Here is a 26,056-nt window from a genome sequence, read left to right on the forward strand (position 1 = left end):
GCTTGGTGCCTTGGCCCCGATTCCCACCTCATGGCACGGTCAAGCCCCATCCTGCCAGCCCAAGGAACTACGGGACTGTAAGTTTGTTTTCGTTCGCAGGGGCACACCTCGGGCGCCATTGCAACGACCATATGAGGGACCGTTCCGAGTCATACGGAATAACGGATCCACTTTTATTTTGGACATTGGAGGCAGGGAACAGGTTTTTATGGCAAACCGCCTCAAACCGGCCCATTTGGATCTGCAACAGCCTGTCGAGGTTGCCACACCGCGACGCAGAGGCCGGCCTCCTAAGCGGCAGCTGGCACAGCCCATGGACCTTGGGGACTGTATCGCCGGTTCTGGGGGGGTTGTGTGGCGACTCACCGTCTAGTCGGGCGAACCGGCTCGGCAGTCGGGTCGCGCGGCGTCGGAGCGACGAGGCCCAAGATGGCGGCGGGCCTCGTCTTTCCGAGCGACGGGGAGAACCCGCGCGCGGGAAAGTCCTGATGACGTAGGACTTACGTCATTGTCGGTTGTTTTGGGCGGGAACATTCTCCCTTAAAGGGCCCGCGCAAGGCGGGATAATAAACCAGTTCTGTTTGGCAATCCTCCGAGTAGAGTCTTGTTTTATTCCGCGGTAGCAACCGCCACACCTCTGCCTTAAAAGTAGTCAAGGACTGCTTCCACCATCCTTTGAGGGAGAGAGTTCCAAAGGCTCAGGAATCCAGAAGGGAAAAAAAAATGTCCTATCCTCTGTCAAATGGGTGACGGCTTACTTTTAAGCAATGACCCCTCAGCTGAGGTAGGTACAGCCTTCCAGGTACAGAACTGCAAAGACTTACTGCCTCGGTTTCTAACTCTGAAACAGCCAAGTCCTTCCCCTGAGGCCGTGCCCCACTTCCCCTGGCTATAGGCTCTCCTGCCCAAGGGTACGTCTCCATGCCGACCAAGTTGCCCAAACAAGCGAGTCCCATTTACCTGCGCTTGGCCCGTGTCCCCTAAACCACTCCCATCCACGTCTAAATGTCGTCACTGTACCCGCCCCTCCCACTTCCTCTGGCAGCTCATTCCATACACCTACCACTCTCTGTGTGAAAAACTTGCCCCTCAGGACCCCTTTAAATTTTTCCCCTCTCACTTTAAACCCATGCAACTAGTTTTAGACTTCCCTACCCTGGGGAAAAGACTGCGACCATCCACCTTATCTACGCCCCTCACGATTTTATAAACCTCTATAAGGTCACCCTCAGCCTCCTACACTCCAGGGAAATCAACCTCAGCCTATCCAGTCTCTCATTACAACTGAAACCCTCCAGTCCTGGTAACATCCTTCTAAATAGTTTTTGCACCCTTTCCAGCTTAATGACACCTTCTCTATAGCTAGATGACCAGAAACTGTACGCACTACTCCAAACACCGTCTGGTTTCACCTTCCATTTTATCACCACTTCCCCACACAAAAAAATGTGAAGATCTGCCAATCCTCCCTCCCCCCCCCAACAAAAGAGGGGGCAGATTTCACCCCTGACCTTCCCCTAGGTCAGCACCCTTCCATCGTTGACCTTACCTGTCCATGCGTGTCCCCGGGAGGCTTTCCGGGTTCGAACCTGACAGCCAGTCCAAAGTCAGCTATGCAAGCGGACAAATCGGACTTCAGGAGCACGTTTTTGCTTTTGAAATCCCTGCAAGACAAAAGGAAAGAGATGAGGTGGGGTGGGGGCGTTAGGATGGTCCTTGCTGCAGCCCAACACACACACACACACACACACACACACACGGCGACACAGGGAACCTCGAAGCCTGCCAAATGCAGCACAACTTTGGGGATGTTGCCAGCCGTTTATCAGCCATCGCTAACCGGCTGAGAAATGAATGCTTTGCTGGGCAATTTCGGTGAAGAGTCGACCACTGTGGTGGGTCTGGGGTCAAGTATCAACCAGTCTGGGCAAGGAGGGTACACCTCCCCTCCTGAAGCAAGTTGATGAACCAAATGGGTTTCCACAGCAATCCAGTAGGTTCAAGTTCATTGTTACTGAGAGTAGATTTTTATTCCTAATTGGTTTAATTTATATCACTCAGCTGCTACGAGGAGATTCAAACTGAGGTGACCAGAGTTGTTTGCGTCTCTGGATTACATTTCACAGAGTTAAACAGGACAGAGTCCGCACCAGCCTTTTGCACTAACCCTACACTATTTTATTCTCCTGACTTTCCCATCAACTCCCCCAGATTTCACCTACACACGAAGGGACAATTTAGACGGGACAATTAATCTCACAACCCACACGTTTTTGGGATGTGGGAGGAAACCGGAGCACCTGGAGGAAACCCACGCAGTCGCAGAGACAATGTACAAACTCCACCGGAGGTCGGGATCGAACCCTGCTTGCTGGTGCGGTGAGGCAGCAATTCTACTAGCTGCCCACTGTTCCCAGATCACTACTGATTACTTAACCGTTGCACTACCACAATCATGCTCCCAGTACCTTAACCACCGCACAACTGAATGATACAACATGGAAGAGTACAGCACAGGAACAGGCCCTTCGGCCCACCATGTCTGTGCTGACCACGATGCCAATTTAAACTAATCCCACCTGCCTGCACATGATCCATATTCCCCTCCCCATTCCCTACATTTTCACGAGTCTGTCTAAATGGCTCTTAAAAATCATAATTGTGTCTGCCTCGACTGTGGCCCCTGGCAGTGCGTTCCAGTCACCTACCACTTTCTGTGTGAAAGAAAACTTTTTTAAACTTACCCCCTCTCACCTTAAATCTATGCCCTCTAGTATTTCTACTCTGGGGCAAAAGACTCTGATTAGCTACCTTTATGCCTCTTACGACTTTATAATCCTCTGTCAGGTCATCTCTCAGCCCCCGACACTCCAGTCTAAGTTTGTCCAAGCCCTTCCTATAGCTAACTAGACTAATACAGACCCCTGGATTCACCGGACTGCCTTGCATTAAGGCACGAGTGAGATCTTTCCAGATGTGTAGGAAGCGTTAACAAAAGATGGCTGAAATGCAAGATCAGACCCTAAATGCTGACTCTGCTTCTCTCTCTACAGATGCTTCTCCTCCTGCAGCGCACGCCCGGAATTTACCAGGCTGCACTTTTATTTTACAGAACACATACACTGAAAGTGGACATTCCACTGGCTCAGGAACTGAAGGTGTTTACAAGCAGACTGAGGGGCTGTTTGGACCACATTAGGCAACCCTTATAGTTTAACTATTGCCAGGGACAGAGGCAGCATACCTGGAGGGCAGAGGGCCGAGGTAAGGGGCAAGAGATTTAGAGGGAATGGTGGAGAAGAACCTTTCTCACTCAGAGGGTGGTGGGAACTTGGAACACACCGCCTGAGGGGGTGGTGGAGGCAGGTACTCTCACAACACTTAAACACCAAGGTCTACATCCCACCGCAGACGGACACGAAGCCTGCACTCAGAGCTATACTCCGCACTCTCTTCTCTCCTGTCATCAGGTAGAAGATACAGGAGCCTGAGGGCACGTACCACCAGGCTTGACAGCTTCTACCCCACTGTGATAAGACTATTGAATGGTTCCCTTATACGATGAGATGGACTCTGACCTCACGATCTACCTTGTTGTGACCTTGCACCTTATTGCACTGCACTTTCTCTGTAGCTGTGACACTTTACTTTGTACTGTTATTGTTTTTACCTGTACTACATCCATGCACTCTGTACTAGCTCAATGTAACTGCACTGTGTAATGAATTGACCTGTACGATCGGTTTGCAAGACAAGTTTTTCACTGTACCTCGGTACAGGTGAAAATAATAAACCAATACCAATACAGAAGGCTGCAGACCAAGTTGCTGGTATATGGGATTAGCACAGATGGGTTCTTGATGGTCAGAGTCACCCAGCACGGAAACACATCCTGCAGCCCAACTCATCCATGCCGACCTAGGTGTCTGTCTGCTACACCCCATTTGCCTGCGTTTGGCCCAGATCCCTATAAACCTTTTCAATCCATGTACCTGTCCAAATGTCTTTTACATGTTGTCATTGTACCCGCCTCTACCACTTCCTCTGGCAGCTCGTTCCATATATTCACCACCCCATTTGGAAATGGTTGCCCTTCAGGTTCCTTTTTAAATCTTTCCCCTCTCACTTTAATCCTATGCCCTCTAATTTTAAATTCCCCTACCCTGGGAAAAAAGACTGACCATCCACCTTATCTATTCCCCTTATGATTTTATATACAAGTTCACTCATCAGCCTCCTATGCTCCAGGGGAAAAAGCCCCAGCCTATCTGGCCTCTCCTCATAGCTCAAGCCCCTTGAGTCCCCATACCATACTTGTGAATCTTTCCTATAGCTGGCCGACCAGAACTGCGCACAGTACTCCAAGTGTGGTCTCATCCACAACTTGCACAGTTTGCAACATGACATCCTAACTTCCGTACTCAGGGTCCTGACCGATGAAGGGCCAGCGTGTCAGACGCTTCCTTCACCATCCTGTCTACCTGCATCGCCACTTTCAGGGTGGCCCGTGTCAGTACGGACATGGTGGGCTAAGGGCCTAATGACTAACTGGCTGGGCTGGGAACCAGAAACCAGTGTCTGCGTCTGTGGGAAAGTTTCAATCTCACTGTCTGTCCACAGACAGCATTTGGGAACAGGATAAGGAGTTCTGTGCTCAGAGGGTGACCCCAGCTCAGGCAAGAGCAGACGAGCTTTGTGCTGTACAAGTGAATCCCTACAAAGCAGGGAAATTACCTTCACTGAACCACTATCCTCAGTTCATTGCTGGCAATTAAAAGGTGCGTCGCATCCAGAGTCAGGCTACAGCTCCACAATGAAGGCCATGCTTACGTGTTAAGCAATTCCATTTGAGGCAAGGAAGGACAGATGGCTTTGCTAGCGTTACACTCACACTGCTGGCAAGGTGTTTAATTGTGGCACTGTTCAACTAACAAAGGCAGACAGGGCTATTCGTGGACTGCAGCACACCACCAACTCCCCTGCCCCACTGAGAGAGAGGACATGGCAGCCTTGCAAGGCTCCTCATTCTGACTGCATGTGAAGCGAAAAGTTTCTTGCAGGGTCTGGCTGAGGTGGACACTCTGACAGAATAGAGGAGATGTAATTAGTTTACACTCCGTTTGCATTGCTCCCCCTTACCCCCACCCCTCCCCCCACCCTCCTGAGCTGACCAACCAATACGCTCCCTAAACGTCGGTGAGCACACAGGTACCAGGAACAGTGAATAAGCAAGAGGCAACCAGAACCCATCAGAACACAGACAGCCAACCAGGTGCTTGCAGAACACAGCAGAGGAACAGGCCCAGTGTCCCACCATGTCTGTGCCAAACATGATGACAAATAAATCTAAATCTCTTCAGCCTGCACGTGATCCACATCCCTACATATTCACATGCCTATCTAGAAGCCTCCTAAACGCCACCATGGGACCTGCTTTCACCACTACCCCTGGCAATGCACCCCAGGCACCCACCATTCCCTGTGTAAAACAAAACTTGCCCCACACATCTCCCTTAAAAATTCCTCTTAAGCACATGTCCTCTGGTTTGACATTTCGACATGGGAAAACGATTCTGTCTACCCTGTCTATGCCTCTCATAGAAGCTGTGCTAAACTAAGAGAACGAAAATATAAAGCAGCTGTTCTGATTGAGGGTCTTCGACCTGAAACATCAACCGTTTCCCTCTCTGCTGTCTGACCTTTCCGTTTTTGTTTCACCACGATGTTGTGCCGACCTATATAAACCTACCCCACGGTCAATCTAACCCTTCCCTCCTACACAGCCCATAACCCTCCATTTTTCTTACATCCACGTGCCTATCTAAGAGTCTTTTAAATGTCCCCGTTGTACCTGCCTCCACCACTACCTCTGGCAGTGCGTTCCAGGCACCCACCTCGCTCTGTGTAAAAAACAGCCTACCGCTGATATCTCCCCTAAACTTTCCACCATTCACCTTAAACTGATGTCCTCTGGTTTTAGCCACTGCCACCCTGGGGAAAAGGGTGGTGGCTACACCGATGTTTCAGAGAACATCTACAAGAGGTGATATCTCAGGAACACGACATCCATCATTAAGGACCCCCACCACCTGGGTCCTGTCCTCTTCTCAGTGCTGCTATCAGGCAGGAGGTACAGGAGCCTGAAGACCCACACCTCAAGGTTCAACAGCAGCTTCTTCCCCACTGCCATCAGGTTCTTGAACCAACCTAAAAGACCCTAATTCTACTTCGGGCTATATTTCCCCTCAACTTGCACCAACGTCGTTATGTTATTTTTGTTTATTGGGTCAAGTAAATTATGTATAATTTATGTTAATTTAAATTTATGGAATTTATGTCTGTAACGTACTGTGCTACTGCTGCAAGAAGCCCTTTCATGACATTTATACCCTGGGTATGTACATCCATCACAATAAACTTGAATTTGAACTTCCAACATTTGCAGAGCTTTGCTTTCCCTTTAGCTCCCTCGATAATGCTCTCACCCACTTCTCCCTAGACCCTGTTAAATGTATAAATATATCTTTTTGTACACACATTTAGAACATAGAACAGTACAGCACAGGAACAGGGACTTTAGACCACAAAGTTCTGCCAAACTAATTAAGCTAATGACCCCTAATCCCTTCTGTCTGTACATGGTCCACATCCCTCCATTCTCTGCATATTTCTATGTATGTGGGAGGGAAGGGTTAGATAGATCTTAGAGCAGAATAAAATGTCGGCACAACATTGTGGGCCGAAGGGCCTGTACTGTGCTGTAGTGTTCTATGTTCTGTATTCTTCACTCAGAGTGGTGGGAGTGTGGAACAGGCTGCCATCTGATGTGGTAAATGCGGGCTCACTCTTAAGTTTTAAGAATAAATTGGATAGGTACATGGATGGGAGAGGTCTGGAGGGCTATGGACTGGGTGCAGGTAAATGGGACAAGCGGAATAAAGTTTCAGCACAGACTAGAAGAGCCAAATGGCCTGTTTTCTGTGCTGTAGTGTCCTATAGTTCCATGGTTCATGTGCCTAAGAGCCTCTTTCTTTCTTTTTCAATCTTTTTGTTAGTTTTCAAATTAATACAGATTAATATATAACATCAATGTTTGTACATGTAATACAGAGAGATCAGGAAAACAATTATGGCATAGGTAATCATAAAGAACAATAAGATATAAAAAAATCTGTAGATCCAATGATCTCTTAGTAAATGAATATAATATCAAAGAAAGGAAAGAAAAAGATTTATTACATAAATTAAAGAAAAAAAAACCCAAATCAATAAGAAAAATTATAAACAATATAAACTAAACAGAAAAATTTCAAAAAAAAAGACTGGGCTAAAATTTCTCAGTAGAAACAGGGCAATATTATGTCGTCAACTCCGTTCCTCTAAGTTGGAAAGTTATTGAAAGGGGATCTACATCATGTGAAAATATTGAATAAATGGACTCCAAACTTCCTCAAGTTTAAGTGAAGGATCGACAGTGCCACTCCTAATTTTTCCCAAGTTTAAACATGATATAGTTTGAGAGAACCATTGAAAAGTAGTAGGGGGTATTGGATCCTTCCAGTTAAGCAAAATGGATCATTTGGCCATTAATGTAACAAAGGCAATCATATGGTTAGCGGAAGCAGATAAATGGCCAGACTCTATCCTTGGTAATCCAAAAATTGCAGTGATAGGGTGAGGTTGTAAATCAATCTTCAATACATTTGAAATAATGTTAAAAATGTCTTTCCAATATTTTTCCAAAAGAGGACAGGACCAAAACATATGTGTCAAAGAAGCCACATTCGATTTACATCTGTCACATATAGGATTTATATGGTTATAAAAACGAGCTAGCTTATCTTTGGACATATGGGTCCTGTGAACTACCTTAAACTGTATCAACGAGTGTCTGGCACACATTGAAGATGTATTAACTAAATGAAGAATTTTCTTCAAAGTCTCTGTAGGTATAGACGTCTGGAGTTCACTTTCCCATTCTTAATTTTGTCCAGTGATTCTGGACGTATTTTCATAATTAAATAATAGATTATTGCTATCAAGCCTAAGAGCCTCTTTAAACGCCTCTATTGTACCTGCCTCCACCACCACCCCTGGCAGCACATTCCAGACACCCACCACTCTGTGTGTAAAAAACCTGCCCTGCACATCTCCTGTGAAAGTCCTTCCCCCACCCCTTTAAATGCATGCCCCCTAGTATTTGACATTTCTACCCTGGGAAAAAGATACCAGCTAGCTACTCTATCTATGCCTCTCACAATTTTATAAACTTCTATCAGATATCTTCTCGGCCTACGACGCTCCAAAGAAACCAACCTTAATTTGTCCAACCTCTCCTCATAGCACCTGCCCTCTAATCCAGGCAGCATCCTGGTAAACCTCTTCTGCACCCTCTCCAAAGCCTCCACATCCTGTAATGGAGCAACCAGAATTGAATGCAATAATCCAGATGCAGCCTAACTAGAGCTTTATAAAGCTACAAGATAACTTCCTGACTCTTGAACTCAATGCCTCGACTAATAAAAGTAGGCCACACGCCTTCTTTACCAATTGTGCTGCAGCCCTGGTTTCTTACTGAACAGGTCAGCGTTGCTTTAGTTTTGTAAACAAAAGGCTACACTCCACAGCCCTCCTCACACCCCAATTTGCCTGTTTGAAACCTAGAACAGACATATAATCCCACGGCCTAATGAACACTCCATTACTGAACAACTCACCAGCGTCAACTTTCAACAACTCCCTGCTCACCAACCCCGACCCTTGGATAATTCAGTGGGAGTACACTTCAGCTCGAGAACCCATTCACAAGTGGCAGAAAAAAATCAAAGGTTTCAAGGGAGGATTTTGCATTAATGTACTGCTACAAAAGATGCTACAGGAGATCAACTCGAAAGCACCCCATTCCTTGTACTGCATTTCCCTCCAAGAGTAGATACGTAAATAATTGGATCTTGAGGGTTGCCAAGATGTACTCGACTCATCAAGAGATCAACCGTGTAACCCGCTGACTTGTGTCTGCGGTGGTGTCAATGTGCGATTAAGAGAGAGAGGAAGGTGGACCCTGATTTAATTGAAGGCTCTGCAGGAGATCTCAGGGGTCAAGACGTGCATGGTCCAAATTATTTACACACATGCATGAAGAGTTGGTTAAATGGCTCCTTTAGCTCTTCCACCAGCCACACTCACTTGTGCACTGGGAAAGGGACCGGACTGCAGAGAGGCACAAAACCATTGCACGTCCACCCAATTTCTCACAAGGTGGCAATAACTGTGCTTTTATGAATAACTAGTGTTTCCACTTTCTGCTCGACCCTGGGGGCCCTGCTTTTAAAGCTTGGCTAAGTTGGAATCAGAGGCGCGAGGTGGAACCCTTTCACATGCTTGCTCCATTGCTACAGCTCACACTGACCATTCACGGTCATCCAGACTGCTGATGACACCACACGCTGTGGGAGAAAGGTGTGCCGGGCAGGGTAAGGATACTGAGTTTACTGAAGGCCAGGGATATTGCAACGTCCTAGATGATGCAGGGCTACCTACGTTGAAGGTGGTGGGTGGGTCACCGTGTTTGATAACAGGTGGTGGAGGAATATTTCCTGATGAGGAGGAAGATTGTGGGGGGGGGGGGGGGGGGGACGGGGAACAAAGGACTGCAGATGTTGGAATCCAGATGAAAAACACGATGATGCTGGAGGAGCTCAGTAGGCCAGGCAGCATCCGTGGAGAAAAGCAGGCAGTCAACGTTTTGGGTCGGGACCCTTCTTCAGGACTGAAGATAGGAAAAGGGGGAAGCCCATCATATAGGAGGGAAAAGCAGAGCAGTGATAGGTGGACAAAAAAGGGGAGGCGGGGTGGGCCCAGGGTGGTGATAGGCTACCCTGTGCCCATCCCAGGAGGACAGGAAAGGAAGACGGGGTCAGGAGGGGGAGGTGGGTCTGGAGGAGAGGGAAGGAAGTACAGGAAAGGAAGGGGGGGGGGGAAAAAGGAGGGGGAGGGAGCCAGAGGGGACAGGAGGAAGAGAGACAAGGGGAAGGAACAGGAAAGGAAGGGGAGTCAAGAGGGAGGGAGGACAGAGGGGCACAAGAGAGGTGCTCAGGAGAAGAGGGGGAAGGGAAGGAGAGGGAGGGAGAATGAGGATCCTCACTGGAGAAAATAAATTGTGAAATCTTCCTTTCCAGCTTTCTCAGGCGATGAAAAAATCTTTTGTTTGACTGAAGAATGGCAGGAACATTGCACGGACCAGTGGGTGCGTGAAACATGTAATCTGCCCAGAAAAACTTTGAACAAAAAGGTACCTGACCTGCTTCTGGTTGTGCCGAGGCTGGTTAGGTCCATCGTGTGATACTTGTTCCGTGTCTCACGCTCTCAGTATTCCTTCCCCCACCAATATTAAGATTTATTTGTAAAGTAAAACTTGCGAAAGATCCAATAGGGTTTCTGCCAGAGACGTGCTGGCCAAAACAGTGATCAAAGCTCAAAAGGAAGACATCCATCATTTCAATGCTTTTGAACGATGTCACCAAACACTTCCGAGCAGTTGTCTAAAATAATGTGCTTAGTGAAATGAATACCAGGCTGCGGGATCTGCACTTACACTGAAACCCCTCCAGGAGGCAGCACCCCACCAACAAACATTACAACCAAAGCCATTCTGTGGCTTCCATATGAAATGAACAACATTTACTAAATGAGTACTCAAGACCATCCTTTCTAACAACAGAATTCCCTAACTTAGATGCCTTACACCAGCGACTTACATTAATTATAGAACCTGTACTGATGAGGTGAATGGCTGTCTCGCTTTCCACAGATGCTGCCTGATCTGCACTTCTCCACCCTCTGCAACTTTAACTTCCATATACTGACAAAGTCTTTCACCCCAAATGTTAACTCTGATTCTCCCTCTCCCTGGCCTGCTGAGCGTTTCCAGCATTTGCTGCTTGGCTTTTTATTTCAGATTTCCAGAGTCTGCACAATTCTGAGTTTGTATTTACATCAAGGATGTAGTCCTGGATGCAATCCCAATATACATTAAAAATCCACAGCTTTATGCTTGGACGGCTGGTCGTGGGGAGGATGTTTCCCCTGAAGGATGAGGCTAGAACCAGGAGTCACCGTCTCAGTGTAACAAGGGCATGGATGAGAAATATCTTCGGTGGGTGGTGAACACTTGGAATTTGTGACCTCGGAGAAGCCCGCTCAAGGCTCAGTCACCAAGTTAATTCAAAGCACAAGAGTCTTACAGCACAGAAACGGGCCCTTCGGCCCAACTTCTCCATGTCGACTGTGTTGCCCGGCGAACTAGTCACATCCACCCACCCGGGTCATTCTCTCTTCTCTCCTCTCCCATCAGCCAGAAGATACAGGAGCCTGAGGGCATGTACCACCAGGCTCAAGGACAGCTTCTACCCCACTGTGATAAGACTATTGAATGGTTCCCTTATACGATGAGATGGACTCTGACCTCACGATCATGATGACCTTGTACCTTATTGCACTGCACTTTCTCTGTAGCTGTGACACTTTACTCTGTACTGTTATTGTTTTTACCTGTACTACATCAATGCACTCTGTACTAACTCAATGTAACTGCACTGTGTAATGAATTGACCTGTACAAACTGTATGCAAGACAAGTTTTTCCACTGTACCTCGGTACAAGTGACAATAATAAACCAATACCATCTGCCCTCGTTTGACCATAGCCCTCTAAACCCCTCCTATCCATGGACTTATCGAGATGGCTTTTAAACGTTGCTAATGTGCCCGCCTCAACCATGATTTCTGGCAGTACTAAAACCACTAAAATGTAGATTTCTGCATAGTTAGGAATTTAATTACTATTGGGAGAGGGCTAGATGAACCATGATCTTGAATGGGAGAGCAGATTCCAGTAGCTGAATAGCCCACTCTTGCTCCCGTATCTTATGTAACCCCAGGGAGCTGATAGAGGTGTACAAAAATCACAAGTGGCATAGATACGAATGATAAATGAGAATTCTTTCCCCACAACAGAGACATTGAAAACTAGAAGGCATAGATTTAAGGGCAGGAGTTAGAGGGATCCGAGGAAAACCTTTTTCACCCAGAGGGTGGCTGGAATCTGGAATGCAGTGAGCAACTGGTGGACACGGAGACTCTCACAGGATGTGGCCTGGATTGGAGGACTTTAGTTAGGGGGGAGATTGGAGAGGCTGGGCTCGTTTTCCCTGGCGTGAAGGAGGCTGAGGGGTACCCGAAAGTGGAGGGGTGTCTGGACAAGGTAGATAGAATCTATTTCCCCCCACGGTAAGAGCACTAAAAACAAGAGGGCATAGATGTAGAGTGAGAGGGAGGGAGCTTGAAAGGGGATCTGAGGGGGAAGTTTCTTTCACACTGGAACTCACTGCCAGAGGAGGAGGAGTCAGACACAGTCAGTATGTTTAAGCCACATTTAGACTGGCACTTGAATAGACAAGGCATAGGATACGGACTTAATGCAGGCAAATCTGTTTAGTATAGATACGCCAAAGGGTTAGCACAGATGTAGTGGGCTGAGGGGCCTGTTTCTGTGCTGCACTGCTCTGTGACACAACACTTAATAAGTAGGAAAACACTTGAATCGCCAAGACATGCAGTCCTGGGATGGGCAGGCACGGTAGTGTAGCGGTTACCGTGACGCTATTACAGCACCAGCCACCAGAGTTCAATTCCCGCTGCTGCCTGTAAGGAGTTTGTACGTTCTCCCTGTGTCTGCGTGGGTTTCCTCCGGGTGCTCTGGTTTCCTCCCACATTCCAAAGACGTACGGGTTAGGAAGTTGTGGGCATGCTATGTTGGCGCCGGAAGCGTGGCGACATGTGCGGGCTGCCCCCCAGAACACTCTATGCAAAAGATGCATTTCACTGTGTGTTTTGATGTACATGTTTTATTAAAGATATCTTATCATAGGAGACCATGGTGGCAAATGGGATTTGTATAGATGCGTCCTCAGAGAAACAGGCCCTTCAGCACAGACTGGATGGGCAGAAGGGCCTGTTTCTGAGCTGAGTGACTGCATGAAACCCCAAAGTATTTCCAGTGACTGCATTCTGCTTATAATTCAGAGCACTGGAAAGCACAAACTTATTATTTTTGGTTGCACTTGTTGGCGACTTGATCACATTAAACTATTTCAAATTATTTGACATTTCAGCATTGTGATAGCGCGGTGATTAAATTACTGAACCAGTAGTCCAGAGGCCAAGACTATTGATTTACAGGCACGGATTCGAGTCCCACCATGGCAGCCCAGGAATTTAAATTCAGTGAATTAAACAAATCTGGAACGAACAGCCTGTCTTCATAACAGGAACATCGGTTGTCACTAAAACCCATCTGGCTCCCTGATACCCTTCAACGGGAGGAAGTCTGCCGCCCTTACCTGGCCTTGACGTGACTCCGGAACCACAGCAACGCGCCTGCCTCCCCGACATCCTCCCAAATGCCCCTAGCAAGCCACGCAGTCGGAGGTGCTTCTCACACCTTATCCATAAATAAACTACTTTTCATTTTGCATGCAGGCCCCGTCAATATCACGAGGAGTAGGCTGGAGCCGTGTAAGTATTGGATAACGCCCTCGATTTACGAGAGGATACTTGATACGTTAACCTGCTCCCTTCTCCCTGCTGAGCTAATGGGAGAAACATTTGCAGAAAGCAGAATGATGTGGTGAATCCCCCACCCCCACACTGTGTAATCAGAGACTTCAGAATGTGCTTCTTCCTCCCACGGCTGTGCTAACGGCACTTCATGCAGAAGGTTCTGCACACTTCCCTGGGGTGCACACTGAAGGACCTTGCCCAGAATCTCTTCCCCCTCCCCCCCCCTTAATTAGTTAAATTCTCCTCAAAACAAAAAGCACTATTTCTCACCATGAGGAACGCAAATCTGGTTAAGCACATGTTTAAGGGAAGCAACTAACAACCTTCTGGAGGAACAAGAGAGACTGCAGATGCCAGGATCTGCAGCAACACACAAAACACTGGGGGAACTCAGCGGGTCAGGTAACACCTAGGAGGGAAATGGACGGTCGACGATTCAGGTTGTGACCCTTCATCTGGACTGTTGAAGGATCCAGATGAAGGGTCTCGACCCCAAATCGTCGACTGTCTCATTTCCCTCCGCAGATGCTGCCTGACCTGCTGAGTTCCCCCAGCATTCCTGAAGGAACTCAGCGGGTCGAGCAGCATCTGTGGGGAGGAGAGGAATTGTCGACTTTTTAGGTTGAAACCCTGCATCAGGGCTGAGAGTGGAGAGGGGAGATGGCCGATATGAAGAGGAAAAGGGGAGTGGGGAGACGGGAGTCCGAGGTGATCAGTGAAAAGTCGACAATTCCTTTCCCCCACACAGACGCTGCTCGACCCGTTGAGGTTCCTCCGGCAGATTGTGTGTTGCTCCAGAGTCCAGCATCTGCCATCTCTTGTGTCTCCAAGCTTTTAAGGAGATTTGAGATGTGCCACATCAGGAGGAAGAGAGAGGTTGGCCTGACTGGGTGAGATGAAGTAAGACCGTCACACAGAGTGCGAATGGGCTGAATGGCCCGTTTTATGCTGCAGATACGACACCAGGTAATACATGCAAAAGCTGGGTATTAAGGAAGTCCAGCATCGGTGGGATACAGGGAATCTGGAACTCCTCTGACTGCCCGGCGAGGGACAATTACATTTTCAAGACTGGGTTTCACTTCGTGCAAGGTTTGACGAAGCAACGCTGGCCAAATGGAGCACGGATGAAAGCCAGCCACGATATCACTGGCTGGTGGACAGCCTTGGGCACCTGAACACCCCAGTCCTGTTCCTATCTTGCCATGCTGACTGTGAAACAAACTGGGAGGTCGTAGCCCCAATCTTCACCTCTCCTCCCTCCCCTGTGGGACCCGGGCATTTTACATGAGCAGTCACTGGCATTGGCAGGTAGGGTACTGGTTTATTGTCACATGCACCGAGATACAGTGAAATACTTTGCTTGAACATGGGACAGTACAGCACAGGAACGGGCTCTTCAGCCCACAATATTGTGCCGAACTAATTAAACTAGTATCTAAATGCCTAACTAAACTAATCCCTTCTGCCTACACAATGTCCATATCTGACCATTCTCTACTGATCCATGTGCCTATCTAGGAGCCTCTTGGAAGGCCTCTATTATATCTGCCTCCACCACCACCCCTGGCAGCACATTCCAGGCACCCACCACTCTCTGTGTAAAAAAAACTTGCCCCGCACATCTCCTTCGAACTTACCCCCTCTCACCTTAAATGCATGCCCTCTGGTATGAGACATTTCGACCCTGGGAAAAAGATATTGGGTGTTTACTCTATCTATGCCTCTCATAATCTTATAAACCTCTATCAGATCTCCCCTCAGCCTCCACTGCTCCAGAGAAAACAACACTAGTTCATCCGATCTCTCCTCATAGCACCTTCCCTCTAATCCAGGCAGCATCCTAGTGAACCCCTTCTGCACCCTCACCAAAGCCCCCACATCGTTCCTGCAATGGGGTGACCAGAACTGAATGCAATACTCCAGATGTGACCTAACCAGAGCTTTATAAAGCTGTAACATAACTTCCTGACTCTTGAACTCAGTGCCTCGACTAATAAAGGCAAGCATGCCACACGCCTTCTTTACCACCCTGTCAACCTGTGCAGCCACTTTCAGGGAGCTATGGACTTGGACTCTTGTACTCAAGATCCTTTTGTACATCAACACTGTTAAGGGTCTTGCCATTAATAGTGTACTGTCCCTTTACGTTTGCCTGCCTTCCAGACAGATCATGCCATACATAATTAGATTGATGTAGTAAAAAGACAACAGAATGCAGAATAGAGTGTACAGAGAAGCTACAGAGAAAGTACAAGGGCCATGACAAGATAGATTGGGAGATCAAGAATTAATCTTTAGCGGACAAGATGTCCGTTCAGGAGTCTGATGACAGCTGGGTAGAAGCTGTCCTCGAGTCTCGGTGGTATGTGCTTTAGGGCACCTTCTACCTTCCCCCAACACCCACAGACAGGGTCTCAATAGGCTAATGTCCCTTAATTCAAGTGTGAAGTGTTGCAATTTGGGAGGTCAAATGTAAGGGGACAGTACACAGTTAATAGCAGGACCGTTGACAGCATTGATGTACAGAGGGATCCTGGGGTCCAAGTCCATACCTCCCTCAAAGTGGCAATGCAAGTAGATAGAGTGGTAAAGGAGGTTTACGGCATGCTTGCCTTCATTGCCAGGTGCATAGAGTCTAAGAGTCAGGACGTCATGTTGCAGTTGTATAAAACTTTGGTTAGGCTGCACTTGGAATATTGCATTCAGTTCTGGTCGCCCCATTATAGCAAGATGTGGAGGCTTTGGAGAGGGTGCAGAAGAGGTTCACCAGGATGCTGCCTGGATTAGAGGGTATGAGCTATAAGGAGAGGTTGGACAAACTTGGGTTGTTTTCTCTGGAGCAGTAGAGGCTGAGGGGAGACCCGATAGAAGTTTATAAAATTATGAGAGGCATCTTTTTCCCAGGGTTGAAATGTCTCATACTAGAGGGCATGCATTTAAGTTGAGAGAGGGTAAATTCAAAGGAGATGTGCGGGGCAAGTTTTTTTTTCTTAACACAGAGTGGTGGGTGCCTGGAATGCTCTGCCAGGGGTGGTGGTGGAGGCTAATACGATCGTGGTGTTTGAGAGGCTCTTAGACAGGCACATGAATGTGCAGGGAATGGAGGAATATGGATCATGTGCAGGCAAAAGAGATTTAGTTTAATTCGACACTGTGTTCGGCACAGACATCGTGGGCTGAACGGCCTGTTCCTGTTCAATGTTCAAGGGTAGCAAGGCCTACCACTGGCTCTCTTGCCACTGACCCGGACATTGAGTGTGGGGGAATAGAGGGGAGGTCCCTCACTGGGCAGCTCACAGACCCCACCCACAGCAACTCCCCCCCACATCCAACGGGACCGCACCCCGCTCGCAGGACACACCTGTGCGCGATGGCAGGCTTCGGCCCTTCCCCCTTGCACCGAGGAATATCTTCATGGAGGAAAGCCAGTCCGCAAGACATGGTCTCGGCGATGTGGCCCAGCTCGTTCCAGCTCAGCACACTCCCCTTCAGGTAATCCGACAGGGAACCCTGGCAGGGGAAGAAGAGACAGTCGTCAGCACACCAGCTAAGTTCACTCAAAACATGGAACAGCACAGCACAGGAACAGGCCCTTTGGCCCACCACGATGCCGGCAGAATTTACCAAACAGGGCTTATCTTGTCCGAATTTGGGAAAACATGAAGTGTCCCAATTCAGAACTGCCAGTACCCAAGGTGAGGCGCTAATTTACATTTCCATTTCCCCTTGTCTCAGCCCCTTCTCCATTACTCTAACGATCTCCAGGCCAGGGTCCCCGAAGTTCAGTACTCAGAGGTTTAAAGTGAGAGGCATGGCTTTAAGGTAATGGGTGGGAAGTTCAACGGAGATGTCAGAGGGAGGTTTTTCACCAGAGAGTGGTTGGTGCATGGAATGCGCTGCGTGGTGGTGGAGGCAGGTACATTGGTCAAATTCAAGAGATTGTTAGATAAGCATATGGAGGAATTTAAGATAAGAGGGATATGTGGGAGGAAGGGGTTAGATAGTCTTAGGCGTGGTTTGAAGGTCGGCACAACATGGTGGGCCGAAGGGCCTGTATTGTGCTGTATTGTTCTATTCTATGGTTTCTATGAGAGGTAGGTGGTTTACTGGGGACCTGAAAGGGAATTTCTTTGCACAGAGTAATTTAAGTTAATAACTTCTGTAATGGGATTGCAATTTGTAGCTTTGGATCATTTGTACTTACAGTGAGTTACTAGCCCAGGACCTCCTGCTGACTAGGGAAATCCTCTTGCTGAAAATTCTCCCCCCATGTAAAACAACTTAAGAACAAAAGGAAAATAAAATCCCCCACACAAGTAAACTGAAAGTGACTTCCCCGTAAACAGACAATTGGTTGGACACCATTCAAGGGCTTGTGCACTTGGGCTGTTGGATCAGATTTGAGTAGTTTGGTAATTGGCTTATTATTGTCACATGTACCAAGACACAGTGAAAAGCTCTGCCTGCCTGCCATCCAGACAGATCACTTCAAACACAAGTACATGTGAGGTAGAACAAAAGGAAAAATCAGTAAGTTGTATATTGGTAAATGGGTTTATTATTGTCACATGTACTGAGGTACAGTGAACAACTTTGTTTTGCATGCCGTTCATACAGATCATTTCATCACATCAGGACATTGAGGTAGTACACGGGAAAAGCAATAACAGAATGCAAGTGTTACAGTTACAGAGGAAGTGCAGTGCAGGCAGACAATAAGCTGTAAGGCCGCAAGGAGGTAGATTGTGAGGTCAAGAGTCCATCTTATCGTACTAGGGAACCGTTCAATAGTCTTATAACAGCGGGATGGAAGCTGTCCTGAGCCCGGTGGGATGTATCTTCTGTCTGATGGGAGGGGGGAGAAGAGAGAATGACCGGGGCGGGTGGGGTCTTTGATTATGCTGGCTGCTTTACTGAAACAGTGAGAAGTATAGACAGAGTCCACGGAGGGGAGGCTGGTTTCTGTGACGTGCTGAGCTGTGTCCACAACTCTCTGCAGTTTCTTGTGGTACAATCACAGAACGCAGAATGTAGTTTTACAGTTATGGAGAAAGTGCAGTGCAGGCAGACAATAAGGTGCAAAGGCTGCGATGTGGTATGAAGAGTTCTGGACTGGCAGCTGTGAAGCCCCCGCTGAAGGACCATGACATGCAGGGTCAGGGTCACGAGGCAGTGGCCTCAGGGAGGACAAAAGAGGGGTCAGGAACTTCAAAATTGGGACTCGCTGTCTTTACATCGGGAAGAGTTGAGTTGAAGAGTATCAGCTCTCCTTTTAACACTACAACACCCCCCCAGTCGTGCCTTCAGCCCCCAACCACTCAGTGTAATAAAGGGTCTTAGACCCAAAACAATAACTCTGTTTCTCTTCCCATAAAGACACCTGACCAGCTGAGTAGTGTAGCAGTTAGCGTGATGCTATTACAGCGCCAGCGACCCAGGTTCAATTCCGGCCGCTGCCTGTAAGGAGTCTGTACGTTCTCCCCGTGTCTGCGTGGGTTTCCTCTGGGTGCTCCGGTTTCCTCCCACATTCCAAAGACGTACGGGTTAGGAAGTTGTGGGCATGCTACGTTGGTGCCGGATGCGTGGCGACACTTGCGGGCTGCCCCCAGCACATTCTCAGTAACGCAAAAAGACGCATTTCACTGTGTGTTTCAATGTACAGGTGACTAATAAATAAATATCTTATTTTGTGCTTTCCACTAACTTGGATTTCCACCATCTGCATTTTGTATTTGACTTTCTCCTTACATCACTTCTGGTTCTTTTGTCAATCACCTTCATAGAACGTAGAATTAAATTAGTAGTCAAATGCCCAGCTAAACTAATCCCTTCTGCCAACACAATGTCCATATCCCTCCATTTCCTGCACATTCATGTGCCTATCTGAGAACCTCTTAAACTCCTCCATCGTATCTGCCTCCACCACCACCCCTGGCAGCCCATTCCAGGCACCCACCACTCGCTGTGTAACAAAAACTTGTCCTGCACATCTGCTTTGAACTTTCCCCCTTAAACGCACGCCTTCTCATATTAGACATTTTGAGCCTGGGAAAAAGATACCAGCTGTCTACTCTATCTATGCCTCTCATAGTCTTATAAACCGCTATCAGGTCTCCCCTCAGACTCCACCACTCCAGAGAGAACAACCCAATTTTGTCCAACCTCTCCTCATAGCTCACACTCTCTAATCCAGGCAACATCCTGGTGAACCTCTTCTGCACCCTCTCCAAAGCCTCCACATCCTTCCTATAATGGGGCGACCAGAACTCAATACAAAACTCCAGATGTGGCCTAACCAGAGTTTTATAGAGCTGCAGCATCCTGATTCATAAACTCAATGCCCTGACTAATAAAGGCAAGCATACCATACACCTTCTTTACCACCCTATCAACTTTACCACCCTCTGCTCTCCATCCCTTGGATCTTGACCCTTCCACTAACAGGAACAGCTTCTACCTCCTCACTCTCTCTCTTCCCTTCATGACTTTGTCTCTCTATCAGATCTCCTAACAACCTCCTGTATTCCACGTAGGACAACTCCCAGCTTCTCCCAGTCTATCCCTGGAAGGACTTAAACCAAGATGCATGTTTATTTTGTAAATTATGAACAGCTATGGAATGGGAGCCCGGTGCTGGTGACGGTGGCTTTATGCATTAGGTATCCAGCACTTAAGTCATATCTGCTGAGCCCTACCCGTTCATGGAAGGAGGAGATGAGCCAGAGCTCGGTCTCAAGGTTCGAGCCACGCTTTTCAGATCCAATGTAGCGCAAGACGTTCTCGTGCTTCATTCCGGGTGTGGTGTAAATATCTCGCTCATTCTGCCAGGATAGCTTGTCCTTTAAGTAAACAGAAAGCGTGAAGAGCATGAAACAGCATAAAATCCAGTGCATTATCCAGCATTTGGTATTGGTTTATTATTGTCACTTGCACTGAGGTACAGTGAAAAGCTTGTCTTGCATTTCAACAGGGCAGCAAATTCTCTCAACAGCCAACCGTGAGAGAATCCCTCAACCCTGCCTTCAGTTCCTGCCCCACTTCTTGGAGAGTTCAAGGTGGGGGTTCTCTACCACTGCCCAAGGATATGAGAGTGACGGGGGGTGGGGAGCAACGGCAGGCCACTCCACTGTATGTGGACTCGCAGAGAAGCTGGGCCCCACCCTTACCAAACACACAGAGGAATGTCAGCAGATAGACTCCTTCTCAACATAGAATAGTCCAGCAGGTAACTATTTCGCACATCAACTATGAAATAGCCCACTTTTTCCTCATACCTTTACAAACCTTTTCCAATTTAAGCAGAGATCCAACTCCCTTTGGAGACTTACTGCTGAAAATGCTTCCCCGCTCTTTCAAGCCATGCACTCCACAAGGGAAGTTGTGCTCAATGGGACCTTGGTTGGATCGCACTGGGGAGTACTGCGTACAGCTCTGGTCACATTTTGAGGCAGATATCGAGGCATCAGAGAAAACTGACTTGGAAACATCAACTCTGTTCGTCTCTCCGCAGAAGCTGCCTGACCTGCTGAGTTCTCAAACCTGGAACTTCCCGTGGGAGGACCTTCACCAGAAGGACTACAGCAGTTGCTTCCCACCACCTCTCAAAGGCAATTAATTACATAGAACAGTACAGCACAGTACAGGCCCTTCAGCCCACAATGTTGTGCTGACATTTTATCCTGCTCTAAGATCTATCTAACCCTTCCCTCCCATATAGCCCCCTATTTTTCTATCATTCATGTATCTATCTAAGAGTCTCTTAAATGACCCTAATGTATCTGCCTCCACAACCTCTGCAGGCAGTGTGTTCCATGCACCCACCACTCTCTGTGTAAAAAACCTACCCCTGACATCCCCCTTATACCTTCCTCCAATCACCTTAAAATTATGCCCCCTCGTGTTAGCCATTGTCGCCCTGGGAAAAAGTCTTTTATTACAGGAAATAAATCCTGTCCTTGATGCTTCCATGTGGGAGAATCCCGAACAAGGAGGCAGAATTACAAGATTAGAGGGTGGCCATTCAAACCTGAGGCGTGTAGGAACAACTTCCTATATAGGTTGCTGAGTCTCTGGAACTCTCCATCTCAGAGTGATGTAGAGGCTAGATCATTTGGGGGTTGGGGGGGAGATAATTTTTTTGACAGATCAGAGATTTGTGGGAAAGGAGAACTGGCACAGAAAAGGAGACGAGGCCTGGATCTGCCATGATTATACTGAATGGCAGGGCAGATTTGAGGGGCCGGGTGACCTACTCCTGCTCCTATTTTCTTGTGTTCTGATGCCTTGCGTTCTTGCCAGCATTGCCCAGAGGATAAAAGAAACAATATGAATCCAAGACTCCACCAGGCTAGCCCCACACGTCCATCACTACACGTCCACCTTCCCATCCCACCTACGATCTTCCCACAATCACGACACGTCCACCTTCCCATCCCACCTACGATCTTCCCAGTTGAGTATTACCAGCATGTATACAATTTCTCACCATTTCTATTCATTCCTTGTGAGAAACGGCCAGAAAAGATTCTTTTGCTAGATAGCGTCAATGAGTCCGAAGCATTGAGCACCACCATACACAGAAGCACTGGGCTGCCCTTACCTACCTAGCCCCGTGTAATTATCCCCCACTGAATAGAACTGGGGGCTGAAGAACAAAATGTTCCCCTAAAATCAAAATGTGATCAGGCTGTGACACAAGTTAAAAATTCCACGTCCTGAATCACTTATGCTCAGTTGTATTACTCTGGCTCTATTTGGTAAATTGGTTTATTATTGTCACATGTAATGAGGTACAGTGAAAAAAATTGTTTTGCATGCCATCCATACAGATCATTTCATTACAACAGTGTGTTGAGGTAGTACAAGGGATAACAATAACGGAATGCAGAATAAAGGGTTACAGTTACAGAGCAAGGCACACAATAATGTGCAAGGCAATTACAAGGTAGATTGTGAGGCCAAGAATCTATCATACAAGAGGTCTGTTCAATAGTCCTTACAGCAGCGGGATGGAAGCTGTCCTTGAGCTTGGTGGTACGTGCTTTCAGGCTTTTGTACCTTTTGCCCGATGGGAGAGGGGAGAAGAGAGAATGTCCGGGGTGGGTGAGGTCTTTGACTATGCTGGCTGCTTTACCGAGGCAGGGAGAAGCAAGACAGAGTCCACGGAGAGTGTATTTATAGCTTGAGTTGTTGAACAAGCTTTTAAAGTCCTAATCACCCAAGAAAGTGCAGTCTGCTTCTTCCATTGGTTACATATAAACCAAGCACGTTGGATTACAGCCCTCAGCTAATTAAGAGTTGGACTGGGATTGTTCTCACATTTTTGTGGCTCAAAACAACATCACACTCCAGCCCAGTTTTGTTTGGGCAACAACATTGTACCTGACAGTTAAAACAAATCAAATCTGACAGAAAAATACACATAAAAAAACAGTATTAGGAGTAGGCCAGCAGAACTGGAAACCATAGAGTCATAGAGTCTTACAGCACAGAAGCGGGCCCTTCAGCTCAACTTGTCCATGCCAACTGTGTTGCCCGGCGAACTAGTCGCACCCACCCACCTGGGTCATTCTCTCTTCTCCCCTCTCCCATCAGGCAGCAGATACAGGACCCTGAGGGCACCTACCACCAGGCTCAAGGACAGCTTCTACCCCACTGTGATAAGACTATTGAATGGTTCCCTTATACGATGAGATGGACTCTGACCTCACAATCATGATGACCTTGCACCTTATTGCACTGCACTTTCTCTGTAGCTGTGACACTTTACTCTGTACTGTTATTACCTGTACTACATCAATGCACTCTGTACTAACTCAATGTAACTGCACTGTGTAATGCATTGACCTGTACGATCGGTATGCAAAACAAGTTTTTCACTACCTTGGTACAAGTGACAATAATGAACCAATACCATCTGCCCACCAGGTGTGGTTCGAGCTGCGGAGACAGAGAGGGGTGAAGAGAACATGGTGATGGGGTTATCTGGGTAACGTTATATTTGGTGCCAGCGACTTGAGAGAAAAGAAGCAGAAGAACAAGTTAGAACTGTGGAGGGAGAACACTGAGTTCATGTTACAGGCTAATAATGCAGCTGTGGCACAAACAGAAATGGCTGGTTATCTGAAATTGTTCCAACTTCCCATTAATCCTGAGCACTGCAAGGCAGAAGATGCCGTACTTTGAGCTTACCTTGGGCATGGTGGGAGGCCAAAGATAGTGGGAATGGAATGGAGATTTACAGGGATAGCTGGTGGGAAGCTCTGCATCGCCCTTGCGGAGTGAAGCCAAGTGGTCACCCAATCTGTATTTGAAAATTGCCCTCTTAGTTACACAGAGCAGAACTAGGCCCTATGGCCCAACTCATCCATGCTGACCAAGATGCCTTTCCAAGCCAGTCCCTTTTGCCTTCATTTGGCCCATATCCCTCTAAACCTTTCCTATCTATGGACCTGTCCAAGTACCTCTTAAATGTTGTTAATGTACCTGCCTCAACCACTTCATATGGCAGCTTGTTCCATATATGCACCACCCTCTGGGTGAAAAAGTTGCCCCTCAGGTTCCTATTAAATCTCTCCCCTCTCACCTTAAACCTATGCCCTCTAGTTCTCGAATCCCCAACCCTGGGAAAAAGACTGTGCACATTCAACCTATCTATGCCCCTCATGATTTTACACACCTCTATAAGGTCACCCCTCATTCTCCTACGCTCCAAGGAATGAAGTCCCAGCCTGCCCAACCTCTCTCCATAACTCAGTCCCTCTATTCCTGGCATCATCCTCGTAAATCTCCTCTGCACTCCTTCCACCATAATAACATCTTTCCTATAGCAGGGTGACCAAAACTGAACACAATACTCCAAAATGTGATCTCACCAACGTTTTGTAGAATTGCAACATAACATCCCAATTTCTATACTCAATGCCCTGACTGATGAAGGCCAACATACCAAATTGGGTGGGTAATTCAGAGAACAACTTACAAGGCCATGGGGTTAGACCAGGGGAATGGTTCTAACAGCATTACTCTACCAGCATAGACATGACAGGCTGAATGGCCTCCTCCCCTGCCGTGATAAGTGTGATTCTATGCTAGTTGTAGCAGCTTGCTGTGCACGGGCTACTGTGATACAACAGTGGCTGTACCTCAGAAGTAGTTAAATGCCTGCAAACTGCTCTGGGACATCCCCAGGTTACAGGAAGCACAAAGCAAACCATGCAATCTCTGCACTCCTTGATGAAGCTAACCCATCAGGGCCAAAACCTCATTTGCATTAATTATGCGGCAGCGTAGTCAGTGTTAGCTTTGGGACTGGATGAGGAAGTGTTCCGCCCTCCCAGAGGCTGGAGGGCCCACTAAAGAGGGACGCTGGACGGAGAATTAATGTGTATAAATATACACACAGGCACCAGATGCAGCGATAGTGAGCTATTTGACTGCCTGCAGGCTGTGAACCATCCTATCTATATACACACACACCCTGGGTTCCCAGTTAATGGTGGGCAATACCAAGGCCCGAAGCAAAACCATGAATTAACCTTTTTAAACCTACTGAGGGCGCAGAGTTTCTCCCAGGACTCCCTCCCACACAAAAAAACACTGTTGGGGATGGGGAAAGCAGAGCGGGAATACAAGATTAAACTCCCCATCAGCAGCGTGCCATCAAACACCAGCTTAATGTTGCATTAGGCAACCAATTTCCTGATTCTTTCTTGTAAAAAATTGTGTATAATTTATGTTTTTCTTGTGAATGCTGCTTATCTGATGCGATGGGCCTGTGATGCTGCTTCAAGTAAGTTTTTCATTGCACCTGAGGGAATGACATCTTCTCTCCATAAAGTCCACACAGGAATCTGAGGGCAGGACACCTTCTCTCCATAAAGTACACACAGGGATCTGAGGGCAGGACACCTTCTTTCCATAAAGTCTACACCGGGACCTGAGGGCAGGACACCATCTCTCCATAAAGTCTACACCGGGACCTGAGGGCAGGACACCTTCTCTCCATAAAGACTCATCAAGGTCAACCTCGGGGTCACCTCTGCCCCAGTGGTGAGAAGATTCAAGGCAGAACCTGAAGCTCCCTCATTTGCCAAGCAGCAACTCCCAAAAGAAGGTCCTCATCCTGATGCAGATTAGATGAGACCAAGTGCAGACCAGGCGAATGCTTTGCCCAGCGCCTCTGCCGTGGCCGCCTGGAGCTCCCAGTTGTAAGCCATTTCAATTCCCCTCCCACCCCCACACTGACCTGTCTGCCCTCAGCCACTCCAGGGCAAGCACAAGTTCGAGGAACAGCTCCTCATAATCCTCCTGGGTAGTCTATAACCGCATTTCCAATTTCAGGTAAACTGCTGCCCCTCTCTCCTCCTGATCTAGCCAGTTCCTCCTACACCCCCCCCCCCCACTTTACGTTTCTTTCCCCCCTCATCCACCCA

General features: G+C 47.7%; 1 protein-coding gene across 2 annotated transcripts in view; it reads right to left on the reverse strand.

Annotated features, from left to right (window-relative positions):
* acvr2ba (activin A receptor type 2Ba) overlaps positions 1-26,056 on the reverse strand; it is a 140,119-nt gene that overhangs the window by 14,587 nt on the left and 99,476 nt on the right. For both annotated transcript variants that reach the window (XM_052015782.1, XM_052015783.1), the window contains exons 6-8: positions 20,318-20,461; positions 16,984-17,132; positions 1,550-1,664 (exon numbers count right to left, since the gene is read on the reverse strand). In XM_052015782.1, coding sequence (XP_051871742.1) covers positions 1,550-1,664; positions 16,984-17,132; positions 20,318-20,461 — 408 coding nt within the window. The remainder of the gene's footprint in view (positions 1-1,549; positions 1,665-16,983; positions 17,133-20,317; positions 20,462-26,056) is intronic.

The sequence above is a fragment of the Pristis pectinata genome, chromosome 5 (assembly GCF_009764475.1).
Source record: "Pristis pectinata isolate sPriPec2 chromosome 5, sPriPec2.1.pri, whole genome shotgun sequence".
NCBI lineage: Eukaryota > Metazoa > Chordata > Chondrichthyes > Rhinopristiformes > Pristidae > Pristis > Pristis pectinata.